This window comes from Bradysia coprophila, chromosome IV, assembly GCF_014529535.1.
Source record: "Bradysia coprophila strain Holo2 chromosome IV, BU_Bcop_v1, whole genome shotgun sequence".
In the NCBI taxonomy this organism is placed as follows: Eukaryota; Metazoa; Arthropoda; class Insecta; order Diptera; family Sciaridae; genus Bradysia; species Bradysia coprophila.
In genome coordinates, this window is record NC_050738.1 from 11,366,724 (window position 1) to 11,389,598 (window position 22,875).

The 22,875-nt window shown below is 35.6% G+C and overlaps 1 protein-coding gene across 1 annotated transcript; it reads right to left on the bottom strand.

The window, feature by feature from the left end:
* Positions 1–220: 220 nt before the first annotated feature.
* LOC119066035 lies at positions 221–1,745 on the bottom strand. The gene is made up of 2 exons (XM_037168253.1): positions 1,619–1,745; positions 221–1,492 (listed from the first exon to the last, which is right to left on the bottom strand). Exons 1-2 carry the CDS (start codon positions 1,679–1,681, stop codon positions 221–223), a joined length of 1,335 nt encoding a protein of 444 aa, XP_037024148.1. The 5' UTR covers positions 1,682–1,745.
* Positions 1,746–22,875: the final 21,130 nt, after the last annotated feature.

The window sequence follows — 22,875 nt, forward strand, 5'->3', positions numbered from 1 at the left end:
CACACTTACCTAAACAAATATTTACAAACAGTGACGTAACATACTAAAATCCGCTTTAGTTAGTCACATACAAAAAAATCGTAGTACGGTTCTGTTTCTAAATTCATTGCATGATAAAGCGATCGTATGCGTAAATGAGAAACTGGGTCATTTCATTTCAAAATTTTATTTCCATCGTAAAAAGTCTTATTTTCTAAACTTAATTCAGTAAACATTGGCCTTAAACACAGTCAAACATTATTCTCACCCAATTTCTGTTCACTTTCAAAATATCTGCCGGTACATTAACTTGGCTACGTTTTGGAACAGTTATTCGCACCTTGACTCGATTTTTGGCTAACAAAAGGATTCGGTTATAGCTTTCCATGTCAATATAAGAGCTGCAAAAAGACACTTCGAAATCGGTAAGATTTCTGCCATAGTTCAATATCTTTTCAATTGCTTTGATCGTTGTATGTGAGCCCATGTGAGTCACCTGTAGTATTTGTAGAGCCGGTTGACTTTTTGCTAAATTAATTAGGCTATTTTCATCAACATCAGCACGGCATATGCACTGTAATTTGTTGAGCGTTCTTATTGTTGGAATGGAGGCCTTTCCATCTGTGGCTGCGATATCAACTTCCAATGATCGAATCGGAGTATTATTTTCGGCGAACATCTTGAACAATAACTCCAGCGAAAGACGTCCAGATACACCAAAGTCCGTCAGTTTTCGTAACCCGCTCAAATTTAGTAATTCTTCATGAAGATAACTGCTGTCATATTCTTGGAATTCAGAACATTTCATTTTTAATCGTTGAATATTTCTTGAATAAAGGCCAATGCTTTGGAAGATCATTGGCGTCAGATATTCAGAATGAACGTCCAGTTCCGGTAATTGTTGATTGAATGCCAAAAAAACTGTGAGAGTGTCATAGCAGATCTCCGTTGTATTTAAATAAACGCTCTCCAGATGCGGGTAATTCCGAACGAACCATGGCTGAAAGTTGTACTCTTCCTCCACAATTTCTGAAAAATTTTGGATTGCGAGATGTTTTAAAGGTGAATCCAACCAAAAGTTTATCGGCTCAGCGTTGTACAATGTCAAATGCTCTAAAGCTGGAAATTGGCTTTCAATGTTGAAATTGGGATTGTAATTGGCAATCGTCAGTTTCCTGAGCGTTTTTCCACAGAATTTCTCGAGCAGTTCGAATATTTCGTCCCCACGCTGCTGATTTCCTACGAGCCGCAACTCAACTGATTCGGCCAACTGACCGAAGTGTCTTAATAGTGCTGGTGCGTTATGAGCTGATACTACGTCTTTCCGACTGTAAGCATGATGCGTATTTTCAATAGCAACGGATCGAAACCTGAATTTCAAAGACATTGCACATTCCCAGAACCGTTTGCACGTAGTTGCTGCATTGAACAGGTCCTCTAGGTGTTCCAACTGTCGAAAGATGTGTCCAATGCAATCATCATTTAGAATATCGAGGATGTTTCTTGATGAGACCTGTGAAGGATAATAAAACTTTAAATTAATCTTATGAGTGAAGTAAAATCGTTTTGATTCTAGATTCAATGTATTTCGAGTCGGGATTTCTGACAAATCTTCATACTGGCAAAAAATGAAACCAACCTCTGAATTTAGTGTAGTTCCTGAAGTCGCTGCAGCGCCTAGCATATCTGATGATTCACTCATATTACTGGCTGGTTATTTTGATATCCAAAATTCAACGTAGTTAATTTGGATGACTGTGAAATTGATACGCCTGCAATTCAAAAAAGATTTGTTTAAAATTAATAATTAAGACCACTGGACCAATGGACTCAGGTGAGCAGATCTTAAAGCATTTTGTAAAGCTGAAATTTCGTTGAAAATGTCGATGCTGTGAAAAAATAGAACAAATTGAAGATTTCTACTTACCAAGTCAAATATTTCACAATTAATTCACTTCTGTAAACAATAAATTCGGCAATTTGCTAGATCTCGTTTAACGCTTCGAACTTCTTCACAACTTGCGACTAACTATTCGACTGTGACGTTGTTTCCAATTCACTTCAATATATTAGCATCAAACAGCGGTCCAGGTAATAGTGGTGGGGATTTCATAAAATTTCACACAAATGAGGAATAGCTGTTTTTTTTTTTGTTTAAATCCAAACATCAAAGCGAGAGAAACACCAGTCACTTGCGATTTTGGGATTTTTAAATGTCATCAAATCTAATCTGAACACACGGTGTTGCTGCAAATTACTTTTTAATGAGGTTTTCGGGTAGTTTCATTTTTTCGCAGACACACCAGAAAGATGTAATATAAACAACCATGAGTAAATCCAAAGGTATAGGCAAAAGTTGACCGCTTACTTAACGTCAGATTCGTTCCTTACATTCTCCGCTCATACATTGACAACGACGTAATAATTATATACCTGCTGCAATATAACAAGCATTACACTTCTGTACATGACACGAACGAGCGTAGCGAGTGTGTGTGTTATGAACAGAAGTGTAATGAGAGTGTATTGCAGTAGGTGCATATATTATTTTAGGTATTTAGGGTGATTTGTATTTGATCTTTCATCGACGTTTGAAACTAACTGTACTATGTAATGGCATATGCTTAGAGTTGACTTGGGCAGGATCACAAAATGGACGAAAATCAATACAACAAAATTGTTTACCTTTGGACAAACAACAATTAGTCATTATTGAAAGTTAATGATGGGTGCAATGCAAGGTCTGTTTATTTAATTTATAGGCCTTTCTCAGAAATTTTCCTGTGCCACAATTGATTCGTATTATATGACTCATATAGGATAAAATTTGTTAGATTCCGACTCATGAACGATGAAAGATCAAATATATATCACCCTAAGTACCTAAAACCTAAAATATCAAGAAAAAGAAAATATAAAAAATTCAAAATTTATTTGTGTTTTCAAAAATTTTGCGCCCTATAAAAATATATATGACGCTTACTGCATTGTTTTTATCGCCTAGGCGGTTGACCTGTACCCTGTGGAGACACCACATTTTTTTTATAGTACTTCAATCTCACTCGACTATTTTTTTGTGTAACAACTTCATTCATCTTTTGGTTTTGCATATTAGGTAGCGCCACCCCTGGAATTAATTAATTTTCCAGGTAAAATAAAGTTTTGTACCACCGGCATATTAAATGTTCACACACCACACATTACACAACACTACACATTCAATATACACAACATAAAGGCGTTCGAAGTATATGTTATTTTGTCTGAACCCGTGGCCCGTGTTTAAATCCGCGGCTGGACAAGATGATTTTTCCTTCATTTTATGGAACACTTACTCGTAGATATTCTAATAGTCCGTTGCCAATTCGCAACGTTGAAAATATCGAATGTCCTATTTAATTTCCATACACAAAGACCAATGTAATATCTATGTTCACACAACACACATTACACTACACTACACATTCAATATAGCATGCAACACAACATAAAGGTGTTCAAAATACAAATCATTTTGTCTGAACCTGTGGCTTTGGCGCTAGAGCTCTCGACTCATAATCGAGAGGTCCTGTGTTTAAATCCGCGGCTAGGCAAGATCATTTTTCCTTCATTCGCTTTCTATGCAACACTTACTCGTAGATATTCTAATAGTCCGTTGCCAATTCGCAACGTTTATGGACGCACATGAAATGTCACAGTAGTCATGAAAAAATAATTCAGTGACAGCAGTTTTATGAAGAAAAGTACTAAATTGTAATAGATTTTACCCTAAGTTTCTAAACTCCATTCTGCTATACGCGGTGGATGTGATATGTAAGGAACAAATCCGAAAGGCAAATTTTCTTTGAAAACACATAAGATCGACTGTGTTTTCCATTGTTCTCCGATTTATAGCATACGTTAAACAATGTAAAACGCAGCATAATTGTCAATCTCAACAGCGCAAAATTGCTGGTGTGTTTTCGGCCTTGAGAATCCAACAGCATTACCAAGAGAATTATTGCTAAAAAGGACTACAAAGAAACGAAATTAAATCGTATTCATACCATAGCACTGTTACAGTTTAACATACCACAGTACGGCAGTCAAATTACTCAAGACTTAAGTGGAATTTATATTTTATCAAAAATCAGCAAAATTGTTTGATGCTATTACTCTTAGTGATGGCCAAGTCCCTTTAAATAAAAAAATCCCAAAAATTACACCGAAAAATGTTAATGTTGAAAGCTTTCGCTCATGAAATCAAATCTCTTCAACATCTCAGTCTTATATTGAAAATTTCGTATTCGTCTGAGAAATATATGTATAACGTCAACAAACTCAATTACTTGCAAGTATAACAAAAGCTTCTGTTCTCTACCCAAAATCCAATTTAAATTAATACATCCACATAAACCACAATGTGAATTCTTGAAACATTAAGCAATGTTTCTTGTAAAATTCAAATTATACTATTTCTGAAGATTACAGCCAATTTAGGCTCTAAAAAGGAAATTGGTTGTGGGGGAATATATACAGTAAAATTTCGGTACCCGAGTTGTACGCTGCTGAATTACAAAATATGAGTGTTCAGGGAGGATGGGTATAATATAAATAAATTATGCTGAAATAGTCCTAATTACATGTATGAAATTAATGCGTTTAACAATCAAACGCAATTAGATTTATTTGCAAGATTGATGGTTTCTATTAAAGTGTTTTCCGATTTTTTCGACAACAAACGGAGGAGACTACACAAGGCTATAATCATAATCTGCATCTGTCATCGACAATGCCGACAAGAATGAATAACGTTTTAAAGCCGACGTCGTCTAATATGGCAAAATATAATGGCAAAACAAATCAAGTAATGTCGATATTAATTCGACAAAGGATCCGAAAGGATAATGATTCTACTCTACATGCCTCATTGACAAAAAGTGTCTTCGGGACCGACTAAATTCAAAGCCGACTGTTGAATATGAAATGTAAATGTCTCTAACTTCATAAAATAATGAAATATGTCGTAACTAGTTGGTATTTTTTGCAGCTGCTGGGACCCACAACAGCCGTTAGCTGTTGGCCGTAAGCAACAATGTTTATATTTGTTTTGTTCATATAATTAAATATGGTTTCATATTTTCAGTTATTTCGGTGTAACGTTTTTGTCAAAAAGTAGTTCGACTCTCGGCTCTCAACTCTGAACTCATGTTCTATTTGGATATCAGGTCTAGTTTACATAAAAAGCTGATATTGAGAGTCTAAATAACGCCGACCACACAATACTAATCAGTTATTAGCTTATCCGTGACCTGATTTCCACAGAGACATTTTCTGCGTAGTTTCACAGTCCACGGCCTGAGAATCCCACTAAGTTGTTCTGATCGGTCACGTGACCCTTTTTATCAGTGAGGCTTTCAACGTTTTCACAACTTAATTCGTTATTGCAATTTTGCACCACACTATAATGTGTATTACTGTCTACACAGTTACAAAGACGAATCTAATTCACAATGTAGAAAGTAATAATGAATATATGAGCTATAATGAATGCACAGTGCACATCCAATGTTCTCTAATAGTGTATTTTAAAACGGAAATTTAATTTGGAACAAAGAACAATTTGTAATTGTCACTCTACCGCTAAACTATTTCTCCTGTGGGAACAAATAAAAAATTCTTTTAAAAAGGTTTTTTTAGCCGATTTACAAATCTCCTAAAACTTCTAAGATTTCAAAAATGCTCCCAAGATCTCCTAAAACTTCTACAATGAGACTTCGAACATTTAAACTCCTATAAATCAGAAACAATATCAATGCAATGAGTGGATGAGTAAAATAACATGAAAAATTTCGCCTGCGAACCTTTCCATTACTAATAATAATTGATAGAGCTGCTTGTTAACTTTGGGTGACGACAATTTTTCTGGATTTCCGATCCTGTAAAATCGATCAAAATACCTAGTCGAAGAGTATGCCACAACATGAGTTTAATTTTGCCACATACTGGAACGAACAAGACAATACTTTGCAATATGGAAATAAAAGAACATTGTAAAGGGAAAACTATGAGTTTTATACTAGAAATAGAGCTTGTCAGAATTGGTACACCGATGAATTTATGAAGGAAACACAAGAGGTCGATAAAAAATATATTCTTCCCAAACTTTCCACATGAAGAAAAAAGGAAAACGGAAAGGTAATTAAGAATCTGATTGACTCACTTGATTCGGTCAAAATTTACCGCATAAATATACTAAGATGAATAGTAATCGTTCATTAAATTGCACATAGAAAAGGTTATTGCAACATTGTCGTGGTAATGAAAATGAATTAAGCTTTAAAAGGATATTATTATGGAATTCAATCTAATGGTTATTAAGAGGAGGTTTTGCTGTAAAAACGAAACATCAAAAATATTATTCCATTAGTTTAATAGCAAAAGATTCATTTAATGTGTACCACAGTACCACATACTGTAACTGTATACACATTTGAACGTGGCTAATCATTAACCTCTCACAAACTGGATTCGATGCACAAAGGATTATGATTCAATTGGTAAATGTTTCAATCTCTTTGACCTAGGTCGGCGTTATTACTTGGATAAACATATTGATGATGAGCCGAACCAGTGAACTAGGTATAATAAATATCAAACATATATTCATATTTCATAATGTCAAGGCTTAGCTGATGCCATAATAATAAACTGATGAAAGCACGTATACCGAATGCGACGTTAATTAAATTACGGTGTACATTGCCGCAAAAGCCAACGAGCTTTGATAATAAATGAGATACGAGGGAAGCTACGTCTAAATGCGAGAACATGAATTTGGTTATTACCAATTAAGTGAAGTAATTTCGAATATTAGATAAATATGTTTTTTTCATATTTCAACGAAGTGCACATAAATAAAGCTAATGAATTCCCAATGAATTTGTGAAGAGCTGGTCGAAAGTATTATATCATATCATCAATATTTTATGCTTACCGTTCTGAGGGCAATAGAGGGTTTGGGTTTGTAGTGATTTTTTAATACGATGCACTGACCACTCTGTCAATCGATTTAAATTAAAGAAATAAAAAGAAATTTAAAGGCAACCAACCTAAGAACAACTATGCAACTGAAAATCAAAAGTCGATATAATTCTATCGAATAACAATAAAAAATAAATGAAGAAAGGTTAAAATTAAAACTAAAAAAAATATCGATAACCGGGCTATAATGAATGTGACACACCTTTAACTAATGGTGTTATTATGAAGCTCCTCAAAAGTTGTTACTTTCGCAATTCCGGGACATAATCATCACCTTTACATGCATCAATTTAGACACAGTGAAATACGAACTTTTTTTTCGCACTCTACAGAACATATTAACTTCAACGAAGACTGAATTTTTATAAACAAAAATCTTGCATTGACCAGAATTCGAGACGAAAACATCTTTGAACACATATTCAGCTTCGCCTCGGGTTGTGAATTTAAGGTTTCGATTGGCTATCATAAACTTTTCATCATTTTAGTGGCTTTAACACATATTTCAGCAAACCGCTAAGTACACTGTTAAAAAACCGCAATTACTGAATTTTTTACAATCAACACTAAATTTGTGATTTGACATTTTATAAAGGCAGCAAAAAAAACCAGGCAGGAGCGCTTGATTTGACTAGGGACCTGAAACATATAGGAGCTAATGAAATTAATTAAATTAAAGTAAGTCTTCATTTGAGTTCATTTTCATACAGTGTATTAGGTCCCTTATTTGACATTTTAAAGATGAAGCGCTACTGCTTGGTTTATTTTACTCTGCCGTGTTTATATACAAGAACAGTATTCCAAGTCTCGACTTTATACTCGATGATATCGAGCATATTGCGTGTATCGAGTGTAAACTGTCACCAGAAAAATAACCCAATTTTTACTCGACAAATTTTCGTCAAACAAAATGCCAGTTGATACCATATGATCCGGAGTCTTGTGAGTAAGTGTGAGTCTTGTGAAGTGCAACGCTCTTATTCATTTGATGTGTATAGGCATTTCAAAGGCTGCCAGCGAAGTAATTATTTCTAAGAATGTGGTTGTCTTATGTGATGCTTGCATTGTGATTGTGACGAACTCGTCGTCTGCGGCTAGGTCAGCCGTGAGATCGTCGAAATCCTCGAAGGGTGCTACTAATTTTCCGAATTCTTCGTCTGATTCTTTTGTTCAGCGCTCGATTCTCGAATTTACCCGCCCTGAAGATAATGACAAATCAGCTGAAATACTGTCGTTGCTGAATGATATTAAGTCGTCAGTTTTGGAGCACCGCGACGAGACTAAGTCTTACGCTTCTGTTTTAACTGAAATCAAGAATATGTCCGTGCAAAATCCCGTAAATGCCTCGGATCGAGTTTCAGTCAATAGGACATCGGTTCCATCGCGTAATGCATTGGGCGCCGACTCTGATTTTCCTCCTTTGAGTGCTTCAAAGCGTAAGCGAGCTACAGCTTTTTCCTCCTCTTCTTCGTTTACTCCGAAGCGTTGTCGTACCGACCCGAAAATCCTGGCTCAGAAATCCTCATTTGTAGGTCGTAAACTGACGTCTGGGACTAGCGCCGATTTGAATCATGGACTCGGCAATCCTGTATCTGGCGGTCGTAATGTTCGTCGAGATTTTGCCGATGGCTTTGCTAAGTCGCTTTACGTTTCTAAGCTCAGCCCTAGTGTTACTGCGGATTCGATTACAGCCTATCTTAAGAAAAATGTCCCCGACATTGCTGACGATTTGTTTTCTTTGCGTTTGCTTGTCAAAAAGGACCAGAAGTTGGATAGGCTTAATTTTATTTCGTTTCGTCTGAACTGTGGTGAGGACTTGTTCAGCAGACTATCTGATCCTTCGTTTTGGCCTGAGCACGTGATGATTGGTGAATTCGTGGAGAGAAAGAAGCCTAAATCTAACACTTTTGGAGATTTTTTATCGAAACCTCAAACTTGGACGTCCAAGCAGACGTCCTCAACTGCTGGCAATCTTCCACCGGAAGCTCCGACTCATTTGTCGCCTCCTCGCCAGATGGATACGGATCCTATTGCCCAAGACGATCCGCTTATTCAATTAGATCCGGTCAACTGACTCGCTCTTTCCGTAACCGCGAGTCGCAGCCTCTGATATCTGACTACTTTCAGCCGTCTCAGTCAGCTGTATCTCATCCGCAACGTCCCGTTTCTGATTCAATGAACTCCCCTAGATGTAATTTTTCCACTTCAAGAAGTGGTTTTAAGTTGAACTATCAGAACGTTCGCGGATTAAGGACTAAGACGTTTGACTTCTCGAATAATGTTTTGTCCTGCGACCACGATGCTGTTGCTTTGACAGAGACTTCTCTCAATGATTCTTTTTTCGATGGTGAACTTTTCGATCTTAAACGATTCTCTGTCTACAGAACTGATCGTTCTCATTTGAACAGTGTTCATCAGATGTATGGTGGCGTGTTGATTGCTGTTCGTACCTCTTACCCCAGTGATCGTATCCTAGTTCCTGGCACAGACAATGTCGAAATGGTGTTGGTAAAAGTTCAACTTCAGGATCATTCGCTCTTTATCTGTTGTATCTATATTCCTTCTGGCTCCTCAGTACTGGTCTATAACGAATATCGTGATGCACTGGAGAAAGTATTGAACTTTGTCGATTTGGATCTGAATGACGAAATGTGCGTCCTAGGTGATTTCAATCTCAGTCTTGTAGATTGGGTGCCCGACACCCTCAACAGCCACGCCAACAGTGTTGACGACCTGATGAATGGCGATGACGAGTCTTGTGAGCCTAATGTGTTTCTACCATCTGGGATTGGTGAAGGAACGAAAGCTGATATAATCTATCTCATGTTGAGCAGTGGTCTTCACCAAGTCAACGGCGAGCGCAACTTTTATGGAGATATTCTGGACCTTGTTTTTTTCAGCAACCCCAATGGGGCAAACGTTTCTAGGTGTCTTGAGCCTTTGAGTCGTGTTGACCTGTACCATTATCCCATTGAGGTTATCTTTTCCGCGGACGTAGTCGATTGCGTTGAATGTGATGAGTCTTCTACTGAATTTAACTTCAAGAAAGGTGACTTCTCCGGTCTGAACCGTTATTTTGACTCTGTTGATTGGAATCAACTGATGTTGAACGTTTCTGACGTGGATGTCGCTGTTGATTTGCTTTATGAAACGCTTTTAGCCGGTTTCGAAAGGTTTGTCCCTCTCAAGAAAAAAGTGACGATTGATGACCCGCCTTGGTACAACCAACGTCTAAGGAACCTTAAAAATAGGACGAGCAAAGCTAGTAAGCGCCTTAATTCTGAGACTGACCCCACTGAGAGATCTAGATTAGAGATGGTTTTTTTGTCGTTAAGTAAAGAATTTCGCACTGTGCGTGATTTGGCTTTTAGCAGGTATCTGACAAAGACTGAGAAAATGCTGACATCGGATCCGTCAAGGTTTTGGTCGTTTGTGAAGTCGCGCAAGAAAACTGTAGGCTATCCTTCAACGATGCGTAAAAGAGATAAAAAATCTTCCAGTCCTATTGAATCCTGTAGTTTATTCGCCGAGTTCTTTCAAAGTGTCTATGTTACTGATAACGAGAGTGAATCAGACCTGTCCCGTAATTTTTACCACATTGATCAACTTGTTGATGTTGGATCGATTTCTTTTACTATTGAAAATGTTGTGAGCCATTTACGTGGTATTGACACCAGTAAGGGCGAAGGGCCTGACAAAATCTCACCCGTTCTTTTGAAGAACTGCGCTGATAGTCTGTCTTATCCACTTCTCCGCATTTTTAACTCATCACTCTCAACTGGTAAGTTTCCTACGAGATGGAAATCGTCGTATATTACACCGATTTACAAGAGTGGATCTAGGAGTGACGTAGAAAATTACAGAGGTGTTGCTATTCTGCCAACTATTGGAAAACTGTTCGAAGCCGTCGTAACTAAAATCTTAACCGAGAAATTTAATCACGTGATTTCGAAATCTCAGCATGGCTTTATGAAACGAAGGTCTACAGCGACGAATTTAGTGGAGTTTGTAAGTCATGCGACTAAAGTCATGGAGTCTAAACATCAGCTAGATGTCATTTACACTGATTTCCAAAAAGCTTTTGACCGAGTTAAGCATTCAATTCTTTTATTCAAATTGAAGAAGTTTGGAGTTCATTCTGAGTTGTTGGCGTGGATTGCGTCTTATCTAAGCGGACGTACACAGTTCGTAAAGTTGTCTGGGTGGTCATCTATGACTTTTAATGTGACGTCTGGCGTTCCTCAAGGTAGCCATCTCGGCCCTCTTCTGTTCATATTGTTCATGAACGATGTCACGAAAGTTTTTTCTTCCTCTACTCATCTCTTGTATGCAGACGATTTGAAGATCTTCAAAGTGATCAAAACTGTACTTGATGCTACTGCTCTTCAGAGAGATTTGAACAGGTTCTTACGGTGGTGCGAAGTCAACCAGCTTTATTTAAACGTAAGAAAATGCAATGTGATGTCTTTCACTCGCAAAAGGTCAAAGATTGAATTCAATTACTCTATCAACGATACTGTGGTGACTCGCTTGAAACTGGTGAAAGACTTAGGAGTTCTCATGGATGAAAAACTGACCTTTGGTAAACACGTCGAATACGTAATCGCTAAGTCTTATTCGATGCTCGGTTTTGTCATCAGGACTTGTAAGGAGTTTAAGAATGTCAAAACCTTGAAGAGTTTATATTTCGCACATGTGCGTTCGTATCTGGAATATGCTTCGGTCGTTTGGCACCCGTATCAAGAAACTTTCATTGATAGGATTGAATCGATTCAGAAGAAGTTTTTGATGTTTGCACTCAGACGATCAGTGAGACGTGACGAGAACTATAAACTTCCTCCTTACATTGACAGATGTTGCTCCATCGACATTGAACCGCTTGCTAGACGCAGGATAAATGCCTGTGCATTGTTTACTTTTGACCTTTTAAGTGGTGGTCTTGATTCATTTGAAATAACGAGAAGAATTACTCTAAATCCTCGTCCCACTCGAGCTGACGATCTACTCATTGTCGATGAACACAGGACTAAGTATGGTTACCATGAACCAATAAATAACATGTGCTTGGAATTTAACCGTTTCTCACAGCTTTGGTTTCAGGGTATGCCGCGGAACTCATTCAAAACGACTGTTAGAATGTTGAAGATTCCAATCAAATTGAATGGTAAGATCAAAATGTCATGACTGATTTCATTTCACTTGCAAATATGCTGGACCTATGGTTCTTTTTCTAATCGGTATCGATTAGGTTATTTAGGTCTCACGACTTTAAAAAGTGGTCTCACGACTTAACTCCGAGTCTTATCGACTTGTGCCGAATCGAGCCAGTCTAGTCGACTGGCTCCCACTAACCACTAACCGTTCATTTCCAGGTGGCTCAGAAAACGATCTATTGACGACTTTCTGGTTATTGGTCAAACGAGACGTGACTCACTCCTATGTGACGTTGGTGAATGTTTTTATTTATGTTTTTGTTCTATTTTTTTTCATTCAACTTGACATGTATAATCTTTTTCTGTTCTTTTATTGTAAAAGTAAAAATGCAAGTAGTCAGGGGGCGGATGCCATTGACGAAATAAATAAATAAATAAATAAATAAATAAATAAAAGTAATTAGGTTTTCAATCGGACAAATATCTGCCGAGTGATGAGACGTCAGTGCTTTGATTTTTCAATTCAATTGTTCATTCACTGATATACACATGAAATCAGCAGTTTTGCACTTTGAATTATGTGCACGCTGTTGTAGAAGAGGTGACTTGGAAAGGGCTTGCCTAAAATTTTTTTTTGAGTGAATTGAGTGTATCTGTGTGGTAGACTATGATAGGTCCCACGCGAGCTCCATTTCTGATTCATGCTTTATGAACATACAATGTTACACACGAGAACCACAGTTGAAATGAAATTTTAACTCACCACTTTTCATAAGCCTTTATAACAAACTTTTTCCGCCAAATTATTTGAGTTTTCCATATTTGTTTATCTAAGTCCTAAAAGAAGTCGAACCTTTTTTTTGTTTTATCGTCCTTACCCTAGCCAGCCTTTCCTAAGGTGCTGAAATGCGTCAAAAAGATTGGTGGTCATGTGACTGAAATATGCAGTGACATCTTATCAGATTTCTATGGCAATAGCAACCAAGACAACAAGCACGATATAGGTACAGTACATTTTGGAACTTGCCTAAATTCAACCGAGAAAATTGCGAATGGGATATCTCGTCAATTCCATGTAGCTCGTGTCGATTAATTAAAATCTTATCGTTAATTCTTCGGTTAGTACATAGAATAACAAGTGTAACAGACAATACGGAGTGAATTTGAAAAGACTATACTCTTCATATACCCATCTACCCATCCGAATGAAACTTTTATTTCAAGTGTTATCAGCCCAATTCTTAGCACACCCACGCACACTAACATCGGTACGTATACGTACATTTTGTGTTTCGAAATTTTGATATGTTATTAAATAAGTTCATCTTCATTAAAACTTGTCCAACATGATTCTCTTTTTATTTAATTTGCCTTATCGTTTTCGAACCATGTGCAGATTCTCTAATGAATAGCCTAAAGAAAAGCGGTTTTTCTTTAGATTACTTTTTTGCTCTTTGTTTGTGCTTTTCTGCTACCATTGCCATATTATATTACATACGTCGACGTATAAATACTATACAGACATACCATACACGTAAACCTATATCATGCTATCAATATCATCCTTGTTGGTTATTGTATACGAAAAACATTTGTTGTTGATACATTTCAGATAAAGTTTTATTTCATTAGGGTTGAAACTGAATTTATGTAACATTTAAGGGTTGTAAGATGAATTTTTTATTTGTGGTTAGACGGATCTGGGTATGAGCGATTTATGCTGTGGCCCCCCGTATCTAGTCGATTCGTAACGTATTAATGCTGAAGATAATTTTTGGGTATGGCATAAATGTCAAGAAATTACTGAATAATGAATTCGTTTGTGGTCAGATGCATACTACATACAATCCTTCATGTGTGGTAGCCAAAGAGTTTTGGTACTTTGAATCCTAGATTTTGCGAACTAAAATAATAAATTCTGCTCACAAGAAAATATATAGAACAGCCAACCAATTCACACTTATTATTATACAACGAATCATTCGATATTATCTTTTAATGGCTCCCATATTACACATATTAAGCTTCAACACCGAACAAGAAAACGCATAAATCAGCACTTTCAACTGGAGCATATATAAGAGGAAGCAGATGGGAAAAAAATCATCTAAAATACTCATTACCATAAATTCCCCTAACATATAACCTACTCACCATATCTTACTCAAGACTTAAGAAAAGCTCAACGTTTTTGGTGTCGTTGTATAATAATGCACCATACTTTCGTGTCGCAGCTCTCTCTCTCTCTCTCCTCTTTCTCTTTTCACAAAATGCCACCCAAAAGAAAATTTTTGGTAAAGACGTACCTCTAACATAAGGAGCAAGAAAATGTCTTTGACATTCTAAATTATTGGCTATTACTTTTATGGCGTAATCATGTTTTATGCAAATTTTAACCAAATGAATTTATCTTCTTGTGACGAGAGGAAGAAGAAAAAAAAGTGAGGAGAAAGAAAAAAGTGGCAAAAAGCGTGTCAAAAGGTAATGACAGTAAAGCATTTCTTGGAGGTTTTAGCTTTTATTGTTTGAATCGCTCGTCTTACTTCTAGCATAATGGAATTGTGTTATGTTTGGCTAATTTTTGTAATGTTCTTCCGGTGAGAGGTTTTTTTTTTATTGAGCTGTAGTTTAAGATAAAGTGGAAGTACAATGTAAATCTGATGCAATATGCAAATATTTGCAATTTTTCTTGCAACAAGGTACCAACTTGGTGAACTCAAAGATGTGTAATTTGATATTGTAAGGAAATGCAGTTCTTTGATATTGATCTTATGTAGCGAAATGAATGTCACAGCTAATGAAGTAAAAGATTTTGAATGAAAGACTTCAAACAAATGAAGTAATTGATTCAATAGCTGTAGCACGTACAGGTTGAAGTCCATTATATATGGAAAGTTTTATTTTGCACCAGTTACGTCATTCTTCTTTAAGTCACTGCGATATTACTTAAAACTTCTACTTGTAACCGTTTGGCCCAAAATCTCTTACTTCATTTGTCTCGACATGTTCATTTTGGTACAAGACCAGATTAACCGCACATAATAAACTTTGAAAATTTTAAAATTTTCGTCTACTGTTCAACATGTCAACCGTCAGCTTATTTCGGAGAAAGAATAAGGGAATTTTTGTTGTAAAGCCAAATATTTATTCAAATATTTAATTCAATTTTAAATGAAAACGGCTCATGTATCCATTTGCATAAACATTTCTTGCAAATCTCTGGCCTGAATTCGAGAATGTACACAATGTTAAACATGATAAACATCCTTTTCGTAAGAAAGTGATCTCTGCAAATATGTAAATTTGCCGCTTTTTTTTTCTTCTTCCTTCGACCATATACTGTGAGGATGGCATAATTTTTATGTATTTGCATATTGTGTTTCATCGTTGTGTTTCAAGTCGTGGACACAGATAAAAAATGTATGTCCACACATACGTTTTATGAATACTTATGTTAGTGAATTGGAATGTAAACTGGAGAACATTCTGATTTGAACTATATGTACATACAACAGGACTTTTTATTTTCGTATACGTGAGAAGATAAACCTTTTTCCGTCTTTCTTTGGAATGTAAACAGTTTCGTAAATCTGTAGAATTGGATTCGGTTTATAATACAACCGGTCGACCGATACAAAACATTATAAACACCCGGGTAAAAATTTCAGTCTCAGTGAGACCGAAAAATACGTAGTCTCAAGGGTCTCATTTCGGTCTCATTGACTTTTTCAGTTTGCGAGAAGTCTCAATTTTAATTTATTTTATGTAAATGAATAAGAATGAACGAGAGAAGCTGAGTGGTCTCGTTTCGACTACTTTTCGAGAATGTTTGAGAATGAATGAGTAGTCTTTTTTGACATTTATTTGTTAGGCGTGATGAGACTGTCCGAGTGGTCTCGGATTTAATACTTTCCGAGACTGGACAAGTGGTCTCTTTTCGAATAATTTTTCCTTACACTTTCCGAGACTGACCGAGTGGTCTCGTTTCGACTACTTTTCGAGAATGTTTGAGGATGAATGAGTAGTCTTTTTAGACTTTCATTTGTTAGACGTGATGAGGCTGTCCGAGTGGTCTCGGATTTAATACTTTCCGAGACTGACCGAGTAGTCTCATTTTAAAAAAAAATATTCAAATTTTGAGAACGGAAAAGTGTTCTCATTTCGAGAAAATATTTTATTCGAATTTTGAGAACGGAAAAGTGTTCTCATTTCGAGAAAATATTTTCTTCCAATTTTGAGAACGGAAAAAAGTTCTCAATTCGAGAAAATATTTTCTTTCAATTTTGAGAACGGAAAAGTGTTCTCATTTCGAGAAAATATTTTATTCGAATTTTGAGAACGGAAAAGTGTTCTCATTTCGAGAAAATATTTTCTTCCAATTTTGAGAACGGAAAAGTGTTCTCATTTCGAGAAAATATTTTATTCGAATTTTGAGAACGGAAAAGTGTTCTCATTTCGAGAAAATATTTTATTCGAATTTTGAGAACGGAAAAGTGTTCTCATTTCGAGAAAATATTTTCTTCCAATTTTGAGAACGGAAAAGAGTTCTCAATTCGAGAAAATATTTTCTTTCAATTTTGAGAACGGAAAAGTGTTCTCATTTCGAGAAAATATTTTCTTCCAATTTTGAGAACGGAAAAGTGTTCTCATTTCGAGAAAATATTTTATTCGAATTTTGAGAACGGAAAAGTGTTCTCATTTCGAGAAAATATTTTCTTCCAATTTTGAGAACGGAAAAGTGGTCTCATTTCGAGAAAATATTTTATTCGAATTTTGAGAACGGAAAAGTGTTCTCATTTCGAGAAAATATTTTCTTCCAATTTTGAGAACGGAAAAGTGTTCTCATTTCGAGAAAGTATTTTATTCGAATTTTGAGAACGGAAAAGTGTTCTCATTTCGAGAAAATATTTTCTTCCAATTTTGAGAACGGAAAAGAGTTCTCAATTCGAGAAAATATTTTCTTTCAATTTTGAGAACGGAAAAGTGTTCTCATTTCGAGAAAATATTTTCTTCCAATTTTGAGAACGGAAAAGTGTTCTCATTTCGAGAAAATATTTTCTTCCAATTTTGAGAACGGAAAAGTGTTCTCATTTCGAGAAAATATTTTCTTCCAATTTTGAGAACGGAAAAGTGTTCTCATTTCGAGAAAATATTTTCTTCCAATTTTGAGAACGGAAAAGTGTTCTCATTTCGAGAAAATATTTTCTTCCAATTTTGAGAACGGAAAAGTGTTCTCATTTCGAGAAAAAAATTTCTTGGACTTTTGAGAACGGAAAAGTGTTCTCATTTGGAAAAAATATTTTCTTGGACTTTTGAGAACGGAAAAGTGTTCTCATTTCGACAAAATGTTTTCTTGGACTTTTGAGAACGGAAAAGTGTTCTCATTTCGACAAAATGTTTTCTTGGACTTTTCAGAACGGAAAAGTGTTATCATTTGGCAAAAATATTTTCTTAGACTTTTGAGAACGGAAAAGTGTTCTCATTTCGACAAAATGTTTTCTTGGACTTTTCAGAACGGAAAAGTGTTATCATTTGGCAAAAATATTTTCTTAGACTTTTGAGAACGGAAAAGTGTTCTCATTTCGACAAAATGTTTTCTTGGACTTTTGAGAACCAAAAAGTGGTCTCATTTGGCAAAAATATTTTCTTAGACTTTTGAGAACGGAAAAGTGTTCTCATTTCGACAAAATGTTTTCTTGGACTTTTGAGAACCAAAAAGTGGTCTCATTTGGCAAAAATATTTTCTTAGACTTTTGAGAACGGAAAAGTGTTCTCATTTCGACAAAAAAATTTCTTGGACTTTTGAGAACGGAAAAGTGTTCTCATTTGGAAAAAATATTTTCTTGGACTTTTGAGAACGGAAAAGTGTTCTCATTTCGACAAAATGTTTTCTTGGACTTTTGAGAACGGAAAAGTGTTATCATTTGGCAAAAATATTTTCTTAGACTTTTGAGAACGGAAAAGTGTTCTCATTTCGACAAAAAATTTTCTTGGACTTTTGAGAACGGAAAAGTGTTCTTATTTCGACAAAATATTTTCTTATTATTGATAGGTAGTTGGCACGACTGTATGATAAAGATGATATTATCAGTATTACCAGATAACATGTTAAAATCACCCGCCTAAACAAAATAAATTTAAAATGAATCTTTCATTCGTAATTGTTCAAATTTTATGCCGCACATTCAAAATCTAATGTTATAAAATCGAGTTAAAGAGTTCAGGTTCTCGAAATGAGACCACTTTTCCGTTCTCAAAAGTCCAAGAAAATATTTTTGCCAAATGAGAACACTTTTCCGTTCTCAAAAGTCTAAGAAAATATTTTTGCCAAATGAGACCACTTTTTGGTTCTCAAAAGTCCAAGAAAACATTTTGTCGAAATGAGAACACTTTTCCGTTCTCAAAAGTCCAAGAAAATATTTTTGCCAAATGAGAACACTTTTCCGTTCTCAAAAGTCCAAGAAAACATTTTTTCCAAATGAGAACACTTTTCCGTTCTCAAAAGTCTAAGAATATATTTTTGCCAAATGAGACCACTTTTTGGTTCTCAAAAGTCCAAGAAAACATTTTGTCGAAATGAGAACACTTTTCCGTTCTCAAAAGTCCAAGAAAATATTTTGTCGAAATGAGAACACTTTTCCGTTCTCAAAAGTCTAAGAAAATATTTTTGCCAAATAAGACCACTCTTCCAGTCTCGCACACCCGTAAATGTTAGCAAAGAGACCACTCGTTCAGTCTCGTTCATCCTCAAACATTCTCGGAAAATATTTGAAACGAGACTACTCGATCAGTCTCGGAAGGTGCAAAGAAAAATTATTCGAAAAGAGACCACTCGTTCAGTCTCGAAAAGTATTAAATCGGAGACCACTCGGTCAGCCTCATCACGTCTAACAAAAAAAAATCCGAAAAGACTTCTCGTTCATCGTCAAACATTCTCGGAAAATATTCGAAACGAGACTACTCGGTCAGTCTCGGAAGGTGCAAAGAAAAATTATTCGAAAAGAGACCACTCGTTTAGTCTCGGAAATTGTAACAACGGTTCAAAAATAAAACTGCCAATAGATATATCAGATTTAGCAGCAAGCGTAACGTCGTTGGTGGTCCGATCCGAAAGTTAAGCATCATTGGTCGCGGTTAGTACTTGGATGGGTGACCGCAAAATACATCACAAAATAAAAAAAAAGGTAAAAAAAATCAAAATATTACTAAACATTATTACAATCAATTTCAGTCAACTTCTTCTGTACAAATTGGATCTAGTGAATTGTAAGAGAAATGAAAAGTTGTGGCCATCTATGAACTCAACAGAGAAGTAACAAATGACAAAAAACGGGACAGAGAATATGAGACTCAAAAACAGTCTAACATACTCAAAATGTGAGACGTCTCAAAAAGAATAAAAAAAAACTCAAAATGTGAGACCTCTCAAAAAGAATAAAAAAACTCAAAATGTGAGACGTCTCAAAGAGAATAAAAAAAACTCAAAATGTGAGACGTCTCAAAGAGAATTGAAAAAACTCGAAACGTGAGACGTCTCAAAGAGAATAAAAAAAAACTCAAAATGTGAGACGTCTCAGAGAGAATAAAAAAAACTCAAAATGTGAGACGTCTCAAAGAGAATTAAAAAAACTCAAAACGTGAGACGTCTCAAAGAGAATAAAGAAAACTCAAAATGTGAGACGTCTCAGAGAGAATAAAAAAAACTCAAAATGTGAGACGTCTCAAAGAGAATAAAAAAAACTCAAAATGTGAGACGTCTCAAAGAGAATAAAAAAAACTCAAAATGTGAGACCTCTCAAAAAGAATAAAAAAACTCAAAAAGTTAAAAAAAAACTCGAAATGTGAGACGTCTCAAACAGTCTTTTTTTAAAAATTATCATCAGACCACCGTCTCAAAAAGTCGAAATGAGACTGCTCATCTAGTCTCATACCGTCTCAGAAAGTGGAAATGAGACAACTCATCTAGTCTCATACCGTCTCAGAAAGTGGAAATGAGACTACTCATCCAGTCTCATACCATCTCAGAAAGTGGAAATGAGACAACTCATCCAGTCTCATACCGTCTCAAAAAGTCGAAATGAGACTACTCGTTCAGTCTCATACCATCTCAAAAAGTCGAAATGAGACTACTAATCCAGTCTCATACCGTCTCAAAAAGTCGAAATAAGACTACTCGTTCAGTCTCATACCATCTCAAAAAGTCGAAATGAGACTACTCGTTCAGTCTCATACCGTCTCAAAAAGTCGAAATGAGACTACTCATCCAGTCTCATACCGTCTCAAAAAGTCGAAATGAGACTACTCATCCAGTCTCATACCGTCTCAAAAAGTCGAAATGAGACTACTCGTTCAGTCTCACACCGTCTCAAAAAGTCGAAATGAGACTACTCATCCGGTCTCATACCGTCTCCGAAAGTTGAAATGAGACTACTCATTCAGGCTCATACCGTCTCCAAAAGTTGAAATGAGACTACTTATTCAGTCTCATACCGTCTCCCAAAGTTAAAATGAGACTACTCATTCAGTCTCATACCGTCTCGAAAAGTCGAAATGAGACTACTCATTCAGTCTCATACCGTTTCGAAAGGTCGAAACGAGACTACTCATTCAGTCTCACACCGTCTCGAAAAGCAGACTACTCTGTCAAACAAGTCTGAATGAGACTACTCGTCAGTCTCTCGAAGTTCAAAAAAATTATTCCAAATGAGACTTCTCTGTCAGTCTTCCAGATTCTCGAAAAATATTGAAAACGAGACTACTCTGACAATCTCATAAAGTCTCAAACATCTTTGAAAAATATTTAAAACGAGACTTCTCCACAGTTTCGGATGAATTATGATGAATTTCGGATGAATTATGAGAACTAAACCAGTCTCAAAGGTCAAAAAAGAGACGTCTCACCTCCATACAAAAAAGCTGTATCGAAAAGACGTCTCACGACCACTTTTTTTTTTACCCGGGCAGTAGAGCGTTAGCTACAGCTAAAGTCAAACAAATTTATTTATTGGTCCAGATGGTCCACTCATATAAATACACTCACATCATGCACGTGCTGACTATTTTACCTGTATAAACAGCCAAAAGCAGTGTGTTTAAGTGGACCAACTGATAAAACATGTGAGACAAATTTGGATATAAATTTGGTTGACTTAATTATATAACAGAAGATTCTGTATATATGAACAACGCTAAAACCTTTAAACGGTTAATGATATTATTAATTTTAACGAAAAATAGAAGGTAAGGAGATCAATGAAAATGTAAAACTAGTATGGTCGCCCGCCCGGAGTACATAAAAATTTTTATTCCTCCAATCAAACACACTTATTTTCATAATATTTTGACATAAATTGTGAGTACGTTTAAGATGGATTATCCGATCGGTCCTACCTGTTCTGTGCTTTCATTGAAAGGGGTAATATTTATTAAGCTGTTACGCATTACTACGAAGTATATCTGAATCTGAGTGCATCTCTTGCCATTCTGATTCTCTACGATTTCACCAGAAAAATATTTATAGATAACATTTGCTGTCAATATACATATTAACTGAACAGACAGACTGTATGAAAAGTAAATTGAAACAAAATCCATATTTCAATTCAAAATAACTTTCCATATTTAATGTTCATTTTTATTAGCGAACTAAATTGAAAAGTTTGTTGAGCTGTAATTCAACTTCAATTTGAGACAAATCACTTGGTTCGCTTTGACAACTTATGACAATGTTGGAATCGATTGTAGATTTTTGAAAAATGCATTTACATAATGCATTTTATCATTATAATTGAATATGTAACATGCAACATGCATTTCTTCTTAAATTATTAATATTGAATTGAAAAGTTATACATTGAAGCGAGAAAAAATCTTCGAAAGATCATGGAGGCTTTGTATTTCTGCTCGCCTTTAGATTTTAACCTGTTACAGACGGCAAGCATATGACCATTATTATTTTCGGGTCTATTACTTCAATCGATCAAAGTATTTTCAATCTGTTGATTTCAAATCTTGTACTTCAATTTTTTTAAACATGCAATTTATTATATAAAGGACCATATTACCCAGAGCTTGTCATTATTTTCATCGTCAGATGATAACAGATGAATAGCCGTATGAGACAGGTCATTGAAACGTTTTGGTTCTAATTTTTTTCTAAATTTCAAAACGGTAAAAGTGATGCTGATATATTTTAGAAGATTTTTTGTAATCGAGTAGAAATGCAGCCGTGATCAGGGTTTATCCGAAAAAATCAGGGAAATTCATTGATGCACCTAACCAATTTTTATAAATGAGAAGTCATTAATAATATACGGTCAAGTACTTCTTCATCCAGGGGAACTGAGATAAGTCTGAGAAAGTCTAATGTGTTCTTACTCGAATTGTTTAGACTCTTTCTTCATCGATAAAGGGTATATTTGATACTTATTCAATTGTTCCCGGCACAGCTAGTTCAACACATCTTCCCCTCTTACACACTTCTACTCAAGCATTAGGGAAAGTTCTGTTTCTCTGGAGTAATATCACAGTATACAAACGTACAAAATTCGCGCGAGATTCCTATGTTCAATTCATTTAATCACTGGTTGTAATGCCGAAGGTGGTAAATAGAATAAATAAATGAATGAACGACGACAAAGAGATCAAACTATGTCTTAAATAGTTTTATGTTCCTCTCAAAAACAAACTTAATCATATAAACATAAGAGCATAATTCCAC